Source organism: Bufo gargarizans, chromosome 8 (assembly GCF_014858855.1).
Source record: "Bufo gargarizans isolate SCDJY-AF-19 chromosome 8, ASM1485885v1, whole genome shotgun sequence".
In the NCBI taxonomy this organism is placed as follows: Eukaryota; Metazoa; Chordata; class Amphibia; order Anura; family Bufonidae; genus Bufo; species Bufo gargarizans.
Genome location: NC_058087.1, coordinates 37,559,014 through 37,581,891, shown reverse-complemented (window position 1 = coordinate 37,581,891; position 22,878 = coordinate 37,559,014). Strand labels below are relative to the sequence as shown.

The 22,878-nt window shown below is 44.3% G+C and overlaps 1 protein-coding gene across 3 annotated transcripts in view; it reads left to right on the top strand.

The window, feature by feature from the left end:
* The window catches only part of DYNC1I2 (dynein cytoplasmic 1 intermediate chain 2), a 142,758-nt gene extending 131,545 nt beyond the window's left edge, over positions 1-11,213 (top strand). For all 3 annotated transcript variants that reach the window (XM_044303201.1, XM_044303199.1, XM_044303200.1), the window contains 3 exons: positions 2,295-2,435; positions 9,465-9,590; positions 10,617-11,213. In XM_044303201.1, the coding sequence (XP_044159136.1) occupies positions 2,295-2,435; positions 9,465-9,590; positions 10,617-10,730 (381 nt within the window). In that variant the 3' untranslated portion in view covers positions 10,731-11,213. The remainder of the gene's footprint in view (positions 1-2,294; positions 2,436-9,464; positions 9,591-10,616) is intronic.
* Positions 11,214-22,878: the final 11,665 nt, after the last annotated feature.

Below are 22,878 nucleotides of genomic sequence, written 5' to 3'. Positions count from 1 at the left end.
GTCGTTTTGGTGTCCGCCTGGCCGTGCGGAGCCAAACGGATCCGTCCTGAATTACAATGCAAGTCAATGGGGACGGATCCGTTTGACGTTGACACAATATGGTGCCATTTCAAACGGATCCGTCCCCATTGACTTTCAATGTAAAGTCTGGAGTTCTTTTATACCATCGGATTGGAGTTTTCTCCAATCCGATGGTATATTTTAACTTGAAGCGTCCCCATCACCATGGGAACGCCTCTATGTTAGAATATACTGTCGGATATGAGCTACAGCGTGAAACTCAGATCCGACAGTATATTCCCATGGTGATGGGGACGCTTCTAGTTAGAATACACTACAAACTTTGTACAAGACTGCCGCCTGCTGCCTGGCAGCACCCGATCTCTTACAGGGGGATATGATAGCACAATTAACCCCTTCAGGTGCGGCACCTGAAGGGGTTAATTGTACTATCATATCCCCCTGTAAGAGATCAGGGCTGCCAGGCAGCAGGGGGCAGACCCCCCCCCCTCCCCAGTTTGAATATCGTTGGTGGCACAGTGTGCGCCCCCCCATCGGGCCCCCCGTCCTCCCTCTAGTGTAATAAATCGTTGGTGGCACAGTGTGCGCCCCCTATCGGGCCCCCCCTTCCTCCCTCTATTGTTATAAATCGTTGGTGGCACAGTGTGCGCCCCCCATCGGCCCCCCTCCCTCTATAGCAGTAACCACATTGGTGGCCAGTGTGCGGCCTCCCATCTCCCCCCCCCCCCCCCATCATTGGTGGCAGCGGAGTTCCGATCGGAGTCCCAGTTTAATCGCTGGGGCTCCGATCGGTAACCATGGCAACCAGGACGCTACTGCAGTCCTGGTTGCCATGGTTACTTAGCAATAGTACAATAGTAGAAGATTCATAGTTACCTGCTTGCTGCTGCAATGTCTGTGTCCGGCCGGGAGCTCCTCCTACTGGTAAGTGACAGGTCTGTGCGGCGCATTGCTAAAGAACTGTCACTTACCAGTAGGAGGAGCTCCCGGCCGGTCACAGACATCGCAGCAGCAAGCAGGTAAGTATGAATCTTCTACTATTGTACTATTGCTAAGTAACCATGGCAACCAGGGCTGCAGTAGCTTCCTGGTTGCCATGGTTACCGATCGGAGCCCCAGCGATTAAACTGGGACTCCGATCGGAACTACGTTGCCACCAATGTTGTTACTGCTATAGAGGGAGGGGGGCCGATGGGGGGTGCACACTGTGCCACCAACGATTTATAACAATAGAGGGAGGAAGGGGGGGCCCGATGGGGGGCGCACACTGTGCCACCAACGATTTATAACAATAGAGGGAGGAAGGGGGGGCCCGATGGGGGGCGCACACTGTGCCACCAACGATTTATTACACTAGAGGGAGGAAGGGGGGCCCGATGGGTGACACACACTGTGCCACCAACGATTTATTACACTAGAGGGAGGAAGGGGGGCCCGATGGGTGGCGCACACTGTGCCACCAACGATATTCAAACTGGGGAGGGGGGGGGGGGGGTCTGCCCCCTGCTGCCTGGCAGCCCTGATCTCTTACAGGGGGATATGATAGTACAATTAACCCCTTCAGGTGCCGCACCTGAAGGGGTTAATTGTGCTATCATATCCCCCTGTAAGAGATCGGGTGCTGCCAGGCAGCAGGCGGCAGTCTTGTACAAAGTTTGTAGTGTATTCTAACTAGAAGCGTCCCCATCACCATGGGAACGCCTCTGTGTTAGAATATACTGTCGGATATGAGTTTTCACGAAGTGAAAACTTAGATCTGAAAAAGCTTTTATGCAGACGGATCTTCGGATCCGTCTGTATGAAAGCAACCTACGGCCACGGATCACGGACACGGATGCCAATCTTGTGTGCATCCGTGTTCTTTCACGGACCCATTGACTTGAATGGGTCCGTGAACCGTTGTCCGTCAAAAAAATAGGACAGGTCTTATATTATTTTGACGGACAGGATACACGGATCACGGCCTCGGCTGCAAAACGGTGCATTTTCCGATTTTTCCACGGACCCATTGAAAGTCAATGGGTCCGCGAAAAAAAACGGAAAACGGCACAACGGCCACGGATGCACACAACGGTCGTGTGCATGAGGCCTTAGGCATTTGATACACACACTTTAGACGCCCTTCATCAGGTGTATGGGGGGGGGGCTATGGATACAATTAACGTACTGCAGTGTGAACACACCTCTAGATGCTTTAGATACTGCCTTCATGAAAAGTTTTGAAGGCAGCCTTTTGAATATTTGTCACATTATATTCTGCTTTTCTCTCCTAGAATAACAAGCCCTTGTATTCGTTCGAGGACAACTCTGACTACGTTTATGACGTCATGTGGTCTCCCACTCATCCAGCCCTATTCGCTTGTGTGGATGGAGTAGGACAATTGGATTTGTGGAACCTCAACAACGATACAGAGGTAAGTCGGTGGCTACATAAAAAACGTTGCTCGAAGATAGTCATTTTACAATTTAAAAAAATTTGCCTAAATTACCTTGCAGCTCCTCCAACAACGTCCTGTTGTGAGGGGGCATATAGAATTAATGTAAGTGCGAGTACACATCAGGTACTCATCTTAATAATTGACACTTCCTATTCTGTAGAGATCACTTCTCAGCTGTCATCTCTTTATCATAGGCAGGATTACAATGACAGATAACACCTCTGAGCAGCTAACACAAGATCCACCATTCACAATTGGTGATAGTCACAGCTTGTCTACTCCCCCTCCCTGCACAATGGCCTATGCACAGAGCATGCCTAGAAACCTGCCTATTGGTCCTTGTGGCTGCTGTGAAGCATTTCTGTGAATACTGTTAAAAGCTGCTCAGGCGAGATGGCTGTCCTCATAATAATGTACCGATAAATAGAATACAAAAATCTATAATCCAAACCTAAAAAACATTAGAAAACAGAATATGTATCACTGACTGGTTTTAATGCGTAAAACAAAATATAGGCAACACATTCTTTTAAAAGGCTTTGGTCGAATTAGTATACTATACATTTTAATTGATAGGAGGTCCAGCCCACAAATCCAAAAATAATAATTGTGACCATGCTGTATTTTGACATAATTGAGTGTCCTCAGTATGTTAATTAAATTACATTATCATGGCTAAGTGAGAATTGTGAAAAGTATATTCAATTTCTTGTATTTGCCCAAATTAGACTTTATATTGGAGAAACTGGTATAAAACCCACTTTGTGTGCTGGGAAATTAAGCAATTAGCACATATAAACCTGCATAGGCAGATGGGTCTTATCATGCTTTTATTTTTGCACCTCAAGTGGTTAACAAGCGGTTTTCTAAGAGACTCTTAAAGACTCATTAACACTTATAATTTTGTAATTGTGTTTGACTGATATAACAGCTATGAATGGAATAAAAAATAATTCTATAATTAATATTGGTGTAAAGTATGTAATTTGCCATGGCGCTGATATTCGTCCATAAATGAATGAGCGATCCTGTGACAGAACGTATATATTACATATATACATATGATAAATGCGGCTCTTGGGGAATAAAACACTGTCGTAAAAAAAAAAAATATATATATATATAAAATCTTAGTCGTATTTCCCTTTTCAGTGCCATTAAAGGGGGTTTCCGATACTTTTATACTGATTATCGTCTGGATAGGTCATCAGTAGTGTTAAATGAATTGAACTTTGAAAGTAGATTCGCTCAAAATTTCGTTTTAACAGGTCTCTGTGCAACATTGGAAATGTATGGGCCCCGGCGAGGTGAACAGAGTTATCACCAAAGTCCCGGAAGACTTCGGCCATCAATTTTTAAACTTTAAAACCATTTTAAACCTGAATCCGAACTCTGTACCGAGGCCGACTTCGGATCCATAAATCACTGCGAAAGGTTCACCACAATGATATGCAACTGACAACACTAGCTAATCCCTCAGGCTGATGTTAAAAACAGAGACTTTAGCCAATGTATTCCAGTCAGGAACACATCGGAGCCCTTTTGCACCACCATCAAGGTATCTCAGTGTGGCTTGGGTTCCTACCACTAGACTACCTATGGTGTGTTGGATCTTAGCACCTCTCAGACCGTGTTCACACACCATAGGTAGTCTAGTGGTAGGAACCAAAGCCACACTGAGATACAAAAGGGCTCCGATATGTTCCTGACTGGAATACATTTGCTAAAGTCTGTTTTTAACATCAGCTTGAGGAATTAGCCAGTGTTGTCGGTTGCATATCATTGTGGTGCACCTTTCGCAGTAATTTATGTATTTTTATATTTTCATCCACGCATTATTTAATCTTGTGTAGTATTCTCTTGTGGTGCATGTGGTCCGCTGCCGACATCCTCCATTGTATGCATTTCTGCTGGGGATTGCCCTTAGCAACGGATCACATGCGGTGGAATTGCTCTCCCGGTTATAAGCAGGGAGAGCAATTTTAGGGTTTTTGAGCATTTCCTCCCATTTAGGCCGCTTTATTTCAGTGATTTTTCGACTTCGGATCCATGTTTTAAAATGGTTTTAAAGTTGAACAATCAAATCCCAAAGTTATTCACCGCAAGACTACGATAATAATGAATTTGCCTCACCAGAGCCTATACATTTGGATGCTGTAAGGAGACAAATCTCCGTACAGAATTCAAACAAAGTTTTGAACTAATTGACTTTGGATATAGGATCTGAAGATCAATTCGTTCCACACTAGTTATCAGTAGATGTGGTAGAGATGGGGGAACCCTGATTCACATGATTTGGACCTGTCCAGTTATAGCCGAACACTGGTTAAATGAACATGGTTTTCTCAATGAGAAACTGGGATTACCGGCAGTTTGCTTCCCAGAAAATAGATTTCTAGGGTTGATAAATGATTTAATCTAAAATAAATTTTCTAGGATACTCAATAGACCAGGGCTTGACAAATTTCCTTGGAATCTAGGAGCCAGCTAAAAAAGTTAGGAGCCAGGCGGAGCCGCGTCATAAAGCCCCCAGTAGATTCCCCCATAGTGCTCCCCCCCCCACTTCTCCATAGAGCCCCCCCAATAATACTGTATACCATGTTACATATGCAGTGTACATGTGCTGTATAGTATGGTATATGCAGTATACAGGACCATGATATATGTACAGTATATGACTGACATTCAGTGTACGTGCTGTATACTATGTTACATACGCAGTATACAGGACCATGATATATGTACAGTATATGACTGACATTGAGTGTACGTGCTGTATACTATGTTACATACGCAGTATACAGGACCATGATATATGTACAGTATATGACTGACATTCAGTGTACGTGCTGTATACTATGTTACATACGCAGTATACAGGACCATGATATATGTACAGTATATGACTGACATTCAGTGTACGTGCTGTATACTATGTTACATACGCAGTATACAGGACCATGATATATGTACAGTATATGACTGACATTCAGTGTACGTGCTGTATACTATGTTACATACGCAGTATACAGGACCATGATATATGTACAGTATACAGTATAGGACTATGGCATACAGTGTACATGTGCTGACACCTCAGGCTCCTGCCTCACTTGGATGAGAGTAGTAGTAATTTGCACTGGAGGCGTGTAAGTTACCTGCAGGTGAACCTGAGAGCCACGAGGAGGGCGCAGGTCAGCGCTATGGCCCCCGCACAGCAGGTCAGGCCTCCGGCCCATCAGACACAGCAGCTGCTTAACGTGCTGCCAGGCCAGACTCTGCATTCCGTTTATAGAGCACATGGGTGGCCCGAGCCCGCTGGGGGCAGGGCGGCGCTTCTCCTCATCACGTCTGTCACAGTGGACTTCCGCGGCGTACGCTCAGCCATGGGCAGGGAGCGTGTCCAAAGAGCAGCCGGGTATAGGGAACCTAAGGCACCGTCACACAGCTCTCCGTTCATCTCCACTCCTGTGCTGCCTCCGGACAGAACGGCGCTCCGCACCCATCGCCCAGGCACCTTTGAAAACGGGCTGACAAATACCCAAGCGCCAGGACTAAATTCCTGGTCGCCATGGCGACCTGGCGCCTGGGATTTGTCGAGCCCTGCAATAGACTAATGTTTTATGCAAGAAAATCCATTCTATTAAATTGGAAACCTCCGTCAGTCCAACATTGGACTCTGATTATAGATGCGGCTCTGCCAATGTACAAACTGATTTCTTGGCGAGGGGTACTCCGGTGAGATTTGAGAAAATTTGGGGACCCTGGCTGATGGCTAGGTCACTGGTCATTTAACAACGGGAAAGGGTATGAGATGCTGTGAAGGGTATAGGTGTGGGAGTCATTGTTAGCTAAACACGTCCAGCACTGGGAATAAGGCTACTTTCACACTAGCATTTTAATTTTCTGGTATTGAGATCCGTCATAGGGGCTCAATACCGGAAAATAACGCTTCAGTTTTGTTCCCATTCGTTGTCAATGGAGACAAAACTGAACAGAACGGAATCCTCCAAAATGCATTCCGTTTAGTTTAGTTTAGTTGCGTTCCCATACCGGAGAGCAAACCGCAACATGTTGTAGTTTTGCTTTCCGTCCTGGGATGCGAAGCAAGACTGATCCTGCATGACCCCCAATGCAAGTCAATGGGGACGGATCAGTTTTCTCTGCCACAATAGAAAACGGATCCGCCCTCCATTGACTTTCAGTGGAGTTCATGACTGATCCGTCTTGGCTATGTTACAGATAATACAACCGGATCAGTTCATAACGGATGCAGATGGTTGTATTATCAGTAACGGAAGCGTTTTTGCTGAACCCTGCCGGATCCAGTGAAAAACGGTAGTGAGAAAGTAGCCTTACCTGCTGATCTACAAACTAAATTCATTACCAAAAGAAAGGCCGGAGAGAATGGAGAAATTTAGAGTCACTAGTCGATGACCAAACATACGATTTAGTGGTGAAAAGGGTGACCGTAGCGCTGTGGTGGGTGTGAATGTGGAGTGAATTGTAGTTTCACTTCTTGAGTCAATGGAGCTGGATTGTAGTGAATGAGTCGGCATGTACTGACATTACTGAATAACAGTATGAGATCATGTCCATTCGTGATGCACACTAACATTGTTTATGTACTACTGATACCAGTGACTTTGGTCTTGAGACTTTTATTGTTAGTCTGTTTTTTATTTTTTGTCTTTGAAAATTAAAATAAAGACTTAAAAAACAAACAAAAAAAAACACTAGTTATCCGTATCTGATCGTGGGCGTCCAGTACCCTGCTGATCGATCAGCTGTTTGAGAAGGTACTGGCGCACGCAGTAGTGCAACGGCCTTCTCCTAATTTAGCCTAGGCCATGTGAAGTCACATTCATCGGTTACATGGCTAGGCGCACCATTAAAGTGAATGGTGCTGAGCTGTGATTCCAAGCACAGCCGCTGTACAGTGCGCTTTGCTTGGTGCAGGGCTGTGGAGGAGGAGTCTGAGGCAATTTTGGGCACCTGGAGTCGGCAAAAATGAACCGACTCTTGCTAAATTTAAATTGGAATAAAAAAAGCAAGTTTAAATGTCCCAATTCACAAAAAGTTATAATTAAAGGGAATCTGTCACCTGCTTTTAGCATGTTAAGCTGTCACCATCGCCATGTTCAATAAAGTACCTTATTTCCTGCAGTAGTCTTCTTACTTTATTTAGTTTTGTCATTTTGATAAAAAATATATTTTTCTGATATGCTAATGAAGCTCCGAGGTGCCCAGAGGGGCGTTTTTTTTTCCTCTCTGGAGCCCAGTGACGCCACCCTGCAGTGCCCAGCCCACCTTTAATTTGAAGCCCAAGAACGCCTCCTAATCCCGAAATAACCTCCCACAGCCCCGGCAAACGGTCCCGCCCCCTCATCTTCTACCTTCAAGAAATTTCCCGTCCTTCTTCCTGTCGGCCACCAGAAATCTCGCGCAGGCGCAGTACCACCATCAAGCTCCTAAAGGCAACAGCGCTCAGATTACGTCACTGGGCTCTGCGCATGCCCAGTGAGACTTTTGAGGCTGTTGCCCTCAGGAGCTTGATGATCGCGCAGGTGGTACTGCGCCTGCGTGAGATTTCTGGTGGCCGACAGGAAGAACAACGGGGATTTCTTGAAGGTAGAAGATGACATGGCGAGGGGGACGGAACCGTTTGCCGGGGCTGTGGGAGTTTTTTTCAGGATCAGGAGGCGTTCTTGGGATTCAAATTAAGGCGGGCAGGGAGCGTCACTGGGCTGCAGAGAGGGGAAAAAAACGCCCCTCCGGGCACTTTGGAGCTTCATTAGCATATCAGAAAAAGAGCTTTTTTTTATCAAAATGACAAAACAAAATAAAGTAGAAGACCACTGCAGGAAATAAGGTACTTTATTGTACATGGCAATGTTGAAAGCTTAAAATGCTAAAAGCAGGTGACAGATTCCCTTTAATTACTTCTCTACTGTAAGAATAAAGGCCAATGCATGCAGTGCGTCACGTTACCGCAAAACGAACACGTTAAGTGACCGTGAAGAAGCATGCTTTGCATATGCTTTACTATATGGCACGCAACGCACAGTTAAGGAGCTGCAATACTTATACTTTCCATTGTGTTGTGTTCCGCTGTTACAGGGATCGCAACGCCCATGGTTAACCTAGCCTCTCACTGATAACTAATTAAGTAAATGTTTTTTGCAGGACTATAGACACTTGTATAAGTGAAGGGAATGGATAGTCAGTAGTTCAAAAACTGCTGTCATTCAGCTAAGGCTATAAAAACTTGTAAACTCAGATTGTTAGCTTAAACTTTAAACATGACTATGGGATTCTACTAGGGAAATCATGTTTTTAAATAAATGCCCCTTCCCCTGCCCCTTCCTGGATCCTCCCACTGCCCTATCTTCAGCAGAAGATCAGCACACAAAGGAGAAGGCAGCAGCTTCTGCCCAACTACCTCTCTGCTATAAGAGCTTAGAAGAACTTGGTGGAACAGCTGTATGTTGCCTTTCTTTCCTTCAAGGAATGTATAAAATAAATTTGCATATTAAATACAGAGGAGTCGGAAGTACCAAAAACTGAGGAGTTGGAGTCGGAGCATTTATCTACCGACTCCACAGCCCTGGCTTGGTGACCTGAGAGCTGCGAGTGCCAGTGCCTTCTCAAACATCTGATCGGCGGAGGGGCCGCCATGTGATACACCCTGCAGTGGCCAAACACGCTGCGATCGGATAAACCTTATGGAAGGGGTTCTCTGAGCCTTATGTTGTATATTTGGTATATTTGTCTTTTTGTGAATTTGTGTAGTGATCACACGTCAATAGTTCTCTAACCCTAGAAGTCTCCATCTCATAGATCTTTTCCAATTTATCTGCATCTGAAAAACAGAGAAAGCAGAGTCATTATGTGAATGTAACTTGGTGTCCAGCATGTGGATTGACAGTATATTGCTAGATTAGGGAACTCTGAATATTCAGATGCCGTATTCTCATATGTGTTTGTGCCCTGTCTTGTGAACAGGTCCCTACAGCCAGCATTACAGTTGAGGGAAATCCAGCTCTCAATCGGGTCAGGTGGACTCATTCTGGTAGAGAGATTGCCGTGGGAGACTCTGAAGGAGAAATCTTCATCTATGATGTGGGAGAGGTATGTTGTATTCTTCCATCTTATTGGTGTGAGTAAACTGTGACTTCAAATGTACTGGTACAAATCTGTGTAAAACTCTTCAGTTTTAAGCCTTTGTGTCAATCTTGACATCTAAAACTATGTTTCTTTATAAGGGTCAATGTTCCATTCTTGTGGATCTCCAAATATCCTGCATGTCCAGAGTTTCATTTTAATATTTCTGCAGCCACCACTGGGGAGGAATTGAACTGTAATATTGTTGTATTAATCCTTTCATCTACAAACAGTATACAGTAAGCTCCCCCTAGTGGTGGCAGAAGACAGCCAAAACTTTATTATTTAACTCTGTTTAGGCAGGGGATTTGGATCAGAAACATTGAGCTCCAACTGCTACAAAGTTATGTTGAGAAACTAGTCGGTGCAAACTTTTTAATGTATTTAGATAAAAAGTTTTCAGGGATGGAACTTTGGGCCGATTTTGCTAAACGAAATAAAATAAAAATTGGGGACATTTTCCGTAGATCCTTCTGCATTGTGCATTTCATGTTACTTCAGAAGTGGTGGCTGGAGTGTTATTCAGTCCTGATGAGGAATCTGGTGGCAACTATTTTGCTAGTTTATATATAACCCACAATGCGGACCATGGGGGTTATTTGGCAAACAAGTTGCGTTGGGGCCATTATGTGACTTTTTTTAAAGGTCTGTGTGCCTCTATTTAGGCACATGCAGTGTTTTAACGTCGTCCTCCCCTCTGGGGTGTTGCATTGGCGGGGCAGTTGTCCTCATTAAATTCACAAACATGTATGCCTGTTTCCAGGTGTAAATGATGATTGAAATCTACTCAAGTCTGGGGCTGGAGTAGATTTCACTCTAGGAGCATGACTAGCAGAAGATGTGACTCGTCATCAATTAGGCAGATCCTTCAGCAGCGCAGGCGGTATCATACACCGGCATAAAGTGACGATCTCTGATAATTATATTATAATTATATAAGTGACCCGCTGAATGTTTTATGATTTTGATTTTATTCTTCCTTTAACTTCACAGCAGATTGCCGTGCCTCGTAATGATGAATGGACCCGCTTTGCAAGAACACTTGCAGAAATCAATGCCAACAGGGCTGACGCAGAAGAGGAGGCAGCTAACCGCATTCCTGGCTAAATGCTTTTTAGGACATGTGACGTAAAGAGAGCCGCACTGACTTGATATACCCTCCAGAGCTCTAGCATGTGTCTGTTCAAAAGATAATTTAAGAAGCCCTATGTGGATAGGATCTGTGGACTACAATGTTTTATAAACTTCATTGCAACCAATTGCAGTGTCCCTTTTTATTTGTACCTTCACGTTTGTTGTCCCTTCTCTGTGTGTAATAGTCCACCTCTGTCTGACCAGTGGCTGGTGGACCTTTTACTGTCAGACCAGCTGCTCAGAATAACTCCACTTAAAAAAAAAAATAAAAAAATCCATTTACCTTACTAATGCAACTGTTACTGCAAATCTAACCCCTCAGGATATCACTATTATTAGGGCTGTGTGTGTGCCATGGTTCCAGCACTCAGCAAACTACTGCATGCAGTGGACTCTTTTATGTTAATACCGTTACTTAGTCTGCCATTTTATTAAAGGAAAATGTTTCTAACTTGATATTTCCAATGACTGTCTCATGTTTTGTCTGGTAATTAAGTAAAGACCAATAGATTTCTGTAAAAGTATGTGATTGGTATTTTCTTACTGGTGATCCTTTAGTAATAATTATCTTACTGTACAACACATGGTATAAAACAATTATATAATTCATAGAATAGCCATATATTCAGCACTGTACAGGGAAGACATCAGGCCTCATGCACACAATTGTTTTTGTTTTTTTTTCCTGCATTTGACCTCAATTTTTTTTTTGCAGATCGGATGCAGACCCATCCATTTTAATGGGGCCACAAAAGACACTGTGTGCTGTCCGTTCTGCAAAAAGGATAGAACAGGATCCTACTCCTGTCTGTTTTGTAGACAAGAATAGGCATTTTTAAGACCACAAAACTGATAGTTATATGCATGAGGCCTATATAACATAAAACATCTATAGCCAGCTCGCCTTTAGGGCTCATGCATACGAACTTAAGGGCTCCGTGCTGTGGTCCGCAATATACAGTTACTGGCGGCTGTGTGCACTTTGTGCTGCGGATGAGGACCCGTTGACTTGAACGAGTCCGCAGCCTGTAAAATACGGCAAAAGATAGGACATGTCCTATCTTTTGTGAAGCTGAGGCACGGACCTGAATGCCCACGAAAGCGCTTCTGATCCATGCCTCCATTCCACAAAAGATAGGACATGGCCTATCTTGCAGATTGCTGGCCCATTCAAGTTAATGCGTCCGCAGCATAAAGTGCACACGGCCAGTGCCCATATATTGCGGACCCGCCATTTCCGGTCCACAATACAGGCACCGAGCCCTTACGTTCGTGTGCATAAGCACTTAAAATGTCTGTCCACTTTACACAATATGTTTTGGTTAGACAATTTCCCTGACAATAAGGGGGATCTGTGGGGGAATCTAGCAGCAATTAGTTTTCCTTGCAGCGCCTCCACAGGTTAAATAAAGCACTATCCTTGTATAGTCATTTTACATTTTTTCCCACGAGTTCATCGTTCAAGCTGTGTTAAGCAACTTTTTAATATCTTTTTACAAAAAAATACCTCTTAGTCCACTTTTCAGTTTCCTTTCCTTCTCCCCACCTGCTGCACTGATCACTCTATATTCACTGGTTAAATCCATCAGTAGTGAGAAAAGGACAGATTATCAGCTGACAGATCAGGTTCCAGCTGCTGCCTATAGAAGTCTATGGAGGGCAGGAGGAGGAATCGTCTACAGAGACAGTACTGCTTTTAATAAATGTCTGTGTCTCACCCCAGTGGAGGATTCACAGCAACTGCTGTATAATGTCCACCTTACTGCTTTGAACTGTGTGTAGGCCAGAATCTCTCTGCGTGTGCCATGTTTAGAGGACATTTATACCAGCTAGATCTGTGTGTGTAATCGGCCATCTGACCAATTATTGGTCAGAAAATCTGTTGGTGTAATACAGCCCTCATGTACACACCGTTTATACTGCTTGGGATGTGTGCGTCCCCCCAATTCACTTGAATGGAGTGAGTACTTGTATGGACAAGACACACAGAGTAATGAAGAGGAATCGGTGCTCGCTTGGAGCACCACCTCCTCTTGAAACAGCTGATTGGCGGGGGTGCCAGTTGTCGGACCTCTACTAATCAGATATTGATGGCCTATCCTGAGGATAGGTAATCATGTATACTGCCAGCATAACTCCTGTAAGGGCTCTTTCTAAAGAATCTTACTGACATCTTTTTGTCAGTATAATTCTGTAACAGAAAGGTCACGCAGTGGCGCACAGCATTATCAATCATGATAATGCCCAGTGCTTCTGTAAGTCCAGAACACAGGATCCCTCTCACACGGAGCGTGATTCCTGCAAGGAACAAGGTCATGTGAAAGAGCCCTAACTCTGTCAGGGCATCACCCTGGCCAAAGAAAGGTGTTGATTCAATTGGTGCACCACATATTACACCAATTAATGTGACACTCTCTTCTGTGGGTATTTTCATCTTGGCCTATTAAGAGAACAATAGAAGTGTCATACCAGTATCCCAATTCTATAGCTATTGTATGTATGTGGATTACTTTTCAGATAATTACTCCACACAGCAGTGGTAAACTGACAATAGATTCTCTCTTTAGGAGGTTTGATCATTTGTGTTGACTGCCACAGAATGACAATTTTTTGTGTTTAAGCCCTTCCTGCACCTGTAAATACAGCTGCACCCGGTGTGGGGTGTTTAAAGATGACTCCTGCTCAGAAGCTGAGCTGGTGCCATAGCAGCCGGGTGCCTGCTGTTTCTCAATATCAATGATCAGTGATAACGGCGGCTCAGTGGTTAGTATTGGTGCCTTGTTGCGCTGGGGTCCTAGGTTCAAATCTGATCATGTGTTTAAGTGGGCTTCCTCCCACACTCCAATGGCATACTAATAGGGAACTTAGTTTGTGAGCCCCATTGGGATGATAATGTCTATAAAGAACTGCAAAATATGTCAGCGCTATATAATATAATAATAAAATAAACACTTATCCACGAGATGCCATGGACAGTTGTGACCACGGCATCTCAAAGCTTTTCCCTGGGAGCGCTGCGCTCCTGGTACCTCAATGGCTCTCCCACATAACAATCGAGGAAGCCGTTCGTTCTCTGTGGTAGCCTCAAGCCTTGGGAAAGCTCATGTTACGCTCTTTAATCAGGTGATTGGCGGCACATTTACATGGCCAGATTGTCCGGAACCACAGTTCGCGGTCTGTGTAAATGCACCTTTAATCTATTGATACTGTTCTGATTTATTCCTATTTATTGAAGCTGCCATAAGGCAAACAGCTCTATATATTTACCATACAATAAGTTGTGTTCAATATGGCCAACCCCAAACAAAATAGCTACAGTCTTAAAGAGGTTGTCCGGGTTCTGAGCTGAACCCGGAAATATCCCCTTCTTCACCCAGGCAGCCCCTCTGAGATGAACATTGGAGCATTTCATGCTCTGATGCTCCCCCTCGCCCTACACTGAATTGCGCAGGGCAATGGCTTTTTCTGCAGATCTGGTGACCTAATGGGTCTCTGCTATGCAAAGGGTTCCGCCTAGCAGTGTTCCCAGTGACGTCACTGGCATGAATGGGCGGGCTTTAGCGCTGCTCTAGCCTGTAAAACCGCCTAGGGCAGAGCTAAAACCCGCCCATTAGTCCCGGGAATCCTATGCCAAGCAGCGTAAAAATTTAAACAAAAAAAGCCCTTGCGATGCACGATACAGCACAAGGCAAGGGAGAGCATCAGAGCATAAAGTGCTGATCTCGGAGGAGCTGCCTGGGTGAAAAAAAGAGATGTCCGAGTTTACCTTTTTAAAAGCTATTGAAATTTGGGGCAATTATTATTATTTTTTTTTTACTGATATTAGGGGCTAAAATAATTTTTTTCAATTGGTCTTTATTAAAAATTTTCAGCAGTTTTTGTCAGAGGGTTAACTCTGCCTAGTTGTGAGCATCTTGGGCTTCGTTCACATCACCGTTCAGCCTTTCCGTTGGAAAGGACAGATTCGGCACATAACTGAGCCGATGGAACCTAAGGACTCCATAGACCAGGGTTGGCCAACCTGATGCTCTCCAGCTGTTGCAAAACTACAACTCCCACTATGCCCAGTCTGCCTACAGCAGGGCATGGTGGGAGTTGTAGTTTTACAACAGCTGGAGAGCCGCAGGTTGGCCAGCCCTGTGATAGACTATAATGGGGTCCGTTAGGTTTCCGCTCAGAAGAAGATTTGAAGGAGACAAAAGTTGTGCATTCTAGACTTTTGTCTCCGCTTCAAAAGCTTTTACTTTGAGCTGTTATCTGCTGCCTGTGTTTATCACTTATATTTGAACAACTAACAGCTCATAAACAATTATTTAAAAGGGTTGTCTGGGTTCACCCCTCCGACCCCCTGATATGAGCATTGGAGCATTTCATGCTCTGATGCTCTCCTTTGCCTTGCGCAGGGAAAAGGCATTTTTGGGAGATCAGGTGATGTACCTGTAAAACGGTTAGGGCAGCACTAAAGCCCACCCGTCAGAGCCAGTGATGCCAGTGGGAACACTGCTGAGCGTAAGCCCTGCCTAGCAGTGTGCTAATGTAAACAAGTGCTTGCCCTGCGCTATACAGGGCAAGGGAGAGCATCGGAGCATGAAATGGGGGCCGTTGGGGTGAATATGGGCACATGTCCTGGTTCAGCTCTAAACCCGGACAACCCCTTTAAGTAATTTTCATCAGGAAGATAAGAACTGAGCTATAACGAGTCAGAGACAGCGGGGGAGCCGAGTACAAGGCAGAAGCAGTGTATTAACGCTTCTACCTTCTTACACAGGTGAGCGGCGCTCTGTGCAGTTTAGACCCGGCGATGAAGTGATCACCGGGTGTCGGGGCAGACGACTGCAGAGCCTCACCAGCTCTGCCTTGTACAAAGCCTCGCCAGGAGGTATGTTTTCCCTGTAACTGGGGCTCTTTTGGATGCTCCAGTTACAGTGGAAATAGTGGGGGGGGGGGAAAGTCTGTGTCCCCAAAGGTCTTTTATGGACCTTTTGGGGACAAAATATGTGACAAATATATATATTAATAGTAAAAAAAAAAATATTTGAAAACACAATAATAAAAAAATACAAATAAAAGGAAGAAAAAGGACAAAATAATAAAAAATACTTTTTTAAAGACCTCTTGGGGACGTACAGTGCTGCAAAAGTATATTAAAGAAAATAAAATTTTAGCAAAATAATGTAAAATAAAGAAAACTATAAAAAGTGCTAAATCAGAGGATCTCAATACCGTAATTAAACTGATCCGTTTTGATTTTGCACATAAGGATGCATCCGTTCCGTTAGGATGCGTTTGTGTGAAATTAAAACACTAAATACATTCAAAGTCAATGGGTGACGGATCCGAGATTTTTAGGCTTCTAAAAAAAACAGATCTGTCACCATTGACTTACATTGTTTAAAGTGTCGGATCCGTTTTTTTTTCCAGTTTTTTATGACTGGACATAAAACCGCAGCTTGCAGTGGTTTTGTGTCCAGTCAGAAAACTGAATGCTGCCGGAACAGAAGACGTCCTGATGCATCCTGAATGGATCTCTTTCCATTCAGAGTGCAAGAGGAATAAACGGAAATGTTTTTTTTTTTTTCAAGTATTGAGATCCTCTGCCGGCTATCAATACCAGAAAACAACAACGCAAGTGTGAAAGTAGCCTTAGGCCAGTTATGCCACATTCATTGGTCGCATTCAAGTAAATGGGGTGAGCCGCAGTACCAAGCACAGCCGCTATCCGATGGATGCTACTGTGCTTAGTAAGCTGTGAGTAGGCCGCAGGGCTCACAGGAGCACTTTGGCCTTCTCAGACAGCTGCTTGGCCATCAATATTAAACTCCCAGAAAGCCCCTTTAAAAAAAAGAAAAATATATATGTTTTACATTCCCTTTATGTAACAAGGCAAGTTTACATGAATCCTCAAAGTAACATTTTCTGATTGCTTTGAACGATTCATATTTTTCCCCCTCTTTCTTTTGACAGATGCTAAGAATTATGTCCAACTTCTAGAAAACATTACAGAATGCTTCATAAACCTGTCACACGTAACATTAAAATGTATGTAAAATACAACGATATGAAATGAAGGTCATGTACCCGGCTTGTTTATGCAGCACCGCCAGTCTGTTTGCGATGTGATGCGTTGGCGGCAGCCAATGTTGGTTGAACACCAAGCATTCAAAGTCTTGTCAACTTTTCTATGCTGTTCAGTTGTGTTTGATGAGGCTTCAACTCCCAGCCTGTTGTATAGCTGAATATTCTTTGTGTTCCCGCTGGCGTCTCGGAGCAGAAAGAAACCTGTTCTGTGCTGTAATCACCAGTTTACGCAGAGATTAGGCGGTTTGGTAGCACATCTGCTCTCTCGCTTCGTTTCTCCAATATATTGGTAGTGAGAATAGTGTGAGACCCTCCAAGATTGACTGAAGTATATCAAGTCAAAATTGCAACAAAATAAGATTCAGGAAATTGTTCCAACAATTTTTCCAGATCTCCTGTGGAGAGAGAGAGAAGACTTGACCATCTCCGTATCAATTTAGACCTTTTGACCATCACAGTGACCGCTTATCGGCATTTAATATGTAACTGGTTGTGTTTTAATTCTCGTGATGTAAAATTCTCCGGTTTCCCAAGCAGCTCTTCTATTGGCTAATGAAAAGTAGGAAAATGTGTTTCTCTTTAAGTGAAGGATTCAAAAAACATTTTATAGATACAAAATAAACCCCACATGAGATCCATACAAGAGAAATTCAGAAAGGAAAACATACCAGAAGTTTGGCACAAATTGTACAAAAAAAAAGTTGACTATGTGCCAGATGTGTTTAACCCTTTCAAGACTAAGCCCATTTCCTTTTTTGCATTTTCGGTTTTTCCTCCCCACACTCCAAGAGCCACCGTTTAAAAAAAAAATTCCATATGAGGGCTTATTTTTTGCAGGACAAATTGTATTTTTTAATGGCATATCACTTACGTAATTTACCATGTCTTGTATAGGAAAACGGGGGGAAAAAATTATTGTGGCGTGAAACTAAAAGAAATCCGCAATAATTTTTTTTTTTTAGTGCACTAAAAATTTCTGTATTCTGGGAGTCAATAAGATAATGGTGAGACCAGATTTGTGTAGTTTTTGTTTTACTACTTTCAAAAGAGTAAAGAAAATAAATCAATTTTCTTTGCATTGCTATTTTCTGACAGCCATAACTTTTTTAAATGTCCCTCCACAGAGCTGTATGTGGCCTGTTGTTTGCAGTATGAACTAGTTTTTATCGGTACAATTTTTGGGGTTACATACAAATTTTTGATCACTATAATTATAAATTGGTAATGACTAAAAATGGTAAATTATGTATTTGAAACTGAGAAAGATGGATGATTTGAATTGATTTTGACTCTCTGCCTGCTGAGCCGTGCCTCGTGAACAGATTTGCTGGCAGTTTACTGTGACAGGCCTGGGATCCTTCAGAAGGCCCCAGCCTGCCATGGTAACCAATCGGAGCCCCGCAATTTCACTGTGGGGGCTCCAATTGGTAGGCAGAGGAAGATGCTGCAATCACTATTGACTGTCGCATCTGAGGGATTAAAGCAGTTCTATCACCAGGATCAACCCTATACAACCAGACATATAGCTTGGTAGGGTGGATTAGGCTAAAGATGCCTACTGTATACGTGCCGTCACGTCCCTGAACTCGGAAGTGGCTGTGCGGTTGTCTTCAGCTGAAGCGGAGGAGCTTGGCTGCGGGGAGGATCGAAGGTTGAGTATTCTCGCCTCCCTCTCTACCCCTGTCTCTTCCCCCTGAGCCTCCACTGCCACTATTGAGAACAGGGAGAATTACGGTACATTTCTTTTTACCATAGTACAGTAGTAACATCATGTATTAGGATCGCAATGCCACTGGTCTAGCAGTATCGATCTAGGGGGAGGGGGGCGTGTTTTGAAGGAAAGGGGAGTCGGCATATAGCACCAGGGGCGTTGCTGGAGTGGGGTTCAAACCACATGAGCCCGCCTCCTGGTGCTCCAGTAGCTCGTTTGCATATTAATAAAAGTTCAAATTACTGTAGTTTCCTACAGAGAAAAGAAAGGTATCCTTTTAATTGGCTTCATCAACCCTACCAGGTTATATGCCTGGTTGTATAGGGTTGATCCTGGTGACAGAACTGCTTTAATGGGGTTTGGTGTCATCACCTATCCCAGTCATTGTGGTATTATTCAGCTGGCACCCGCTATGTATGGGAAATATGAAATGCAGGACACACAGGCGTTTTGTGTCTCTGGCATGCTTTCTTGATGCTGTCGGAGCAATAAACCATGGCGCATGAAGGGCAGAGTGGCCTCCCATTGGAAATAATGGGAGGCAACTCATGAGCTGCCTCCCAGCTTTTTTTTTTTTATGTAGAATAAGCACCATATTCTGTACTGACTGCATGGATCTCCCTTTCTAAAAATGGCCACTGATGGAGGGGGCATGTGATGTGACCCAGTCATCAGCACCTCCCAAAATACCCCATGTACCTCAGTCAATTGCTGCATCCTTGGTGCCCTTTTCTACGGCATGCAGGTTACAGGTGCTCCTCAACATAACCCCTTCTGTAAAATGTGAGAAAATTTCAGATTAGCAGATAATTATTACCCCGTTTACCACTCACCGCTAGAAATTCTTAGTTCAGTGAATCAGCAATTATGCCGAATTATTAAAATTAACAAATCCTATGGAAACAGCCCCGTTCAGGCTGCTGATTTTTGATTCAACAACAGACAAAGTAATGATTTATTAGCGGCTTTCCCGGAGCACGCTGCAATAGTAGCTGTGTACTAGATGTATCATTTTAATCATAGGGCATTATTGATATTTATTCCTTGGTATATTTGTGATTGTAGTGTGGCTTTCATCGTAATTAGAAAATGTTATATTTTAGCTTGAAAATTGCTCATTTAAATCTAACTATGCTGTATCCCTGGTAACCAGACAGAGGGGTTAAATGCAAAAACCTCAATTAACATACAGTAGATGGCAGATGCAGATATCCCATTCCCCATCAAACCTTTCCACATCTTTCCTCATAGCTGGCTATCAAACAGGTCATGATAGCCTTGCACATCTTAGTGATACCCAGATCCGCAGAGTACAGACGCTCTCAGTGTTGAATCTGCATTTTGTGGACAAGTATAGGACTTGTTCAATTTCTTTGCGGAACGGACATATGGATGCAGAAAGCACACGGATCATCCCGGTGTTATCCACATCCATATGTCTGTTCTGCAAAAATATAGACTGTCTGCAAAATGTGGACCACAGACCCATTGAAAACAATTGGACCCAGGGGAGGACATACCGCCTCTGCAGACAATTCAGCTCAGGATATTTTTTGTACTGGTGCACTTTTTAAGGGGCATTTTTCTACTGGCACTCATTGTAAGGAGAATTATTACTACTGGGAGACTATGGGGAACATGATTACTAGTATGGGCTCTATGAGGCACAATAGGGACATTATTACTATTGAGCTACTCAGGGGAGTGCTGGGGGCAAATCAAGTCAAGTGGCCTATTTTTAGCCCCACCCAATATTAAAAGCCCCTCCTACATATAATAGGCCACTCCCAACAAACCCTGTACAGCTGACATTCTATAGTTGCGGCCTGTCTCTACACATCATACGGAGAGAGGGGGAGGCCTGTCCTGGCTGCACTGCCTGCTTCACATTATACTATAGACAGCAGGCTACAGCCAGGAAGCTCCTCCGCTCTCCTCCCTGCCCAGATCCTGCTCAAAGCCTGTGGTTCCCCCCTACCATCTGCCACCCGCCCGTGGCCTGCTGCCCCTCTTGGCCGTCCTCACCCAGCTCTGAATCCTCCTTCTGCAAATGGCAGGGGAAGGAGCCGGAGCATCTCCTCTCCTACATAGCGCCACATACCTCTTACATCCAGTGATGTCACCTTTGTTGTAGACCTTCTCTTTCCTTATCTTCTCTATTCAGACCAGACCACCATAATGATTTTTCAGCCATCTCCCATCTCTGCAGAGATTGACAAACAGACATTAGTTTCCCACATTTCCATCATCTTCACATCTTCAGAACACCCTTTTCTGCCACCCCCAATACTATACTGCAGAAACAGCCCCCTGGAAATACTACTACCACACAGATAGTGCCCCGTTCAACAATTATTGGCACACAGTGCTCTAAAAAATAACCGCCCAGACACTAATAGTATGAAGATAATGTCCCCCAAAAATAATTGTGCTAAGCTGATACTGTGCCAGGGTGCCCCCCAAAGTAACAGTCCCCCCCAAAATCCCACCAATAGAAATAATTCTCTGCCAGAGCACACTTAGTAGTAATAATGCCCCTATAGTGCCCATACTAGTAATCATGTTCCTCATATCCCCCCATTAGTAGTAAAGCTCCGCATAATATCCCCTAGTAGCTATAATTCTCCCGATAATATGACCGTACATGAACTACCCTCGCTTAGTGCCCGCAGTTGAGCTAATGTCCCCATAATTTATACCAGTATAAAATACCCCTATATAGTGCCCCAGTAAATGCCCTCATAGGGCTCCTCTCCCTCTTCCCCATAGTGCCCCCCCCCATAATATGCCAGTAAAAAAATGCCCCTTCTTAGTGCCCCCAGCAGATGCCCCTATAGTGTTCCTCTCCCCCATAATGTGCCAGTAAAAAATTCCCCCTTAGTGCCACCAGATGCCATAGTCCCCCCATAATGTGGCAATAAAAAAGGCCCCTTTAGAGCCTCCACTTCCCCATAGTGCCCCCAAATATTGGCTTATAGTGCCACTCCCCCCTATAGTGCCCCCCATAATGTGCCAATAAAAAAAAAGCCCCTTTAGAGCCCCCAGATGCCCCCATAGTGCTCATCTCCCCTATGGTGCCCCCCCATAATGTGCCAGTGAGAAATGCCCCCATAGTTCCCCCCCCAAAATGGGCAAGAATGCCACCCCAAACTGTAAGAAATGCCAGCTCCCCCCCACAAAGAAAAAAAAAACAAAAAACACTAATACTTACCTCCATCAGCAGCGATGCAGGCCTCTTCCAGCCTGTGTCCCCCGCTGTGTGCTGCCCGGCTCAGGCGGCGCGATGATAATGACGTCATCGCGCCGCCTGAGCCCTGCTCTGATAGGCTGCAGGCATTAGTGCCTGCGGCCTATCAGAAGAACAGGGAAGGGAAACGCCTCTCCCTCCCCTGCCCCACAGCTCACAGCCATCTGTATCGCTGTCCTGAGGACGGCGATACAGATGAATATTGAGATGAGCGCTTTCACAATGGAAGCGTTCATCTCCTATTGCCCGCCGCTACCACTACCGCCGCAATTACATCCAGGGCCGTGCCGCCTGAGGAATTAAAAAAATATATATATGTATTGCCTCCCTGCCCCCCGTCCCAGCTGCCCCTTGGGGCACTGTTAACACTGAGTGCACTCTGGCAGATAATTATTTATATTGGTGGGGCTTTGGAGAGCAGCCTAGCACAGTATCAGCTTAACGCAATTATATTTTTGGGGAACATTATGGATACACTATTAGTGTCAGAAATACTATTTCCTGGGCGCAGTTATTTTTATTTTGTTAGTTTGTTATTGTTATTTTATTTATTTGGCATCTTTTTGCTAAACTCTGCAGAGACAAGAGATGGCTGAAAGAAATATTCAAGGTGGTCTGCACTGAATGGAGAAGATGAGGAAAGAGAACATCTACATCAGAGAAGACGTCACTGAATGTAAGAGGTATGTGCGCTGTATTCTCCTGTATGTTTTGTAGCGCTGTATGTAATGGTTTCCAAGTATGTCTTTAACAGTAGGGCTGAAGGGAAGGGGTTAGGTTGAGAATTTGGCGTGGGGGGTCGCCATTTTCGTTTTTGCCTCTGGCAACAGAAAGACTAGCTACACCCCTGACCCTTGCCACAAAGCACTGCGCAGACACATTTTTTACACAGGGGCCCTATGCTGTCTGTGTCCATCCCTGATGGGTCCTCAAATAAAATGTGGACGGCACATGACCAGATGTACGGTGGTGTATATGAGGCCTTATCAAGAGGAAAAATATAAGAGGAGAAGGTACAGGAGTCTCCACATGTTGCTGTAGAAAACAATGGGAAGGGTCAGCGTTTAGGTTTTTGGAACCTGGAC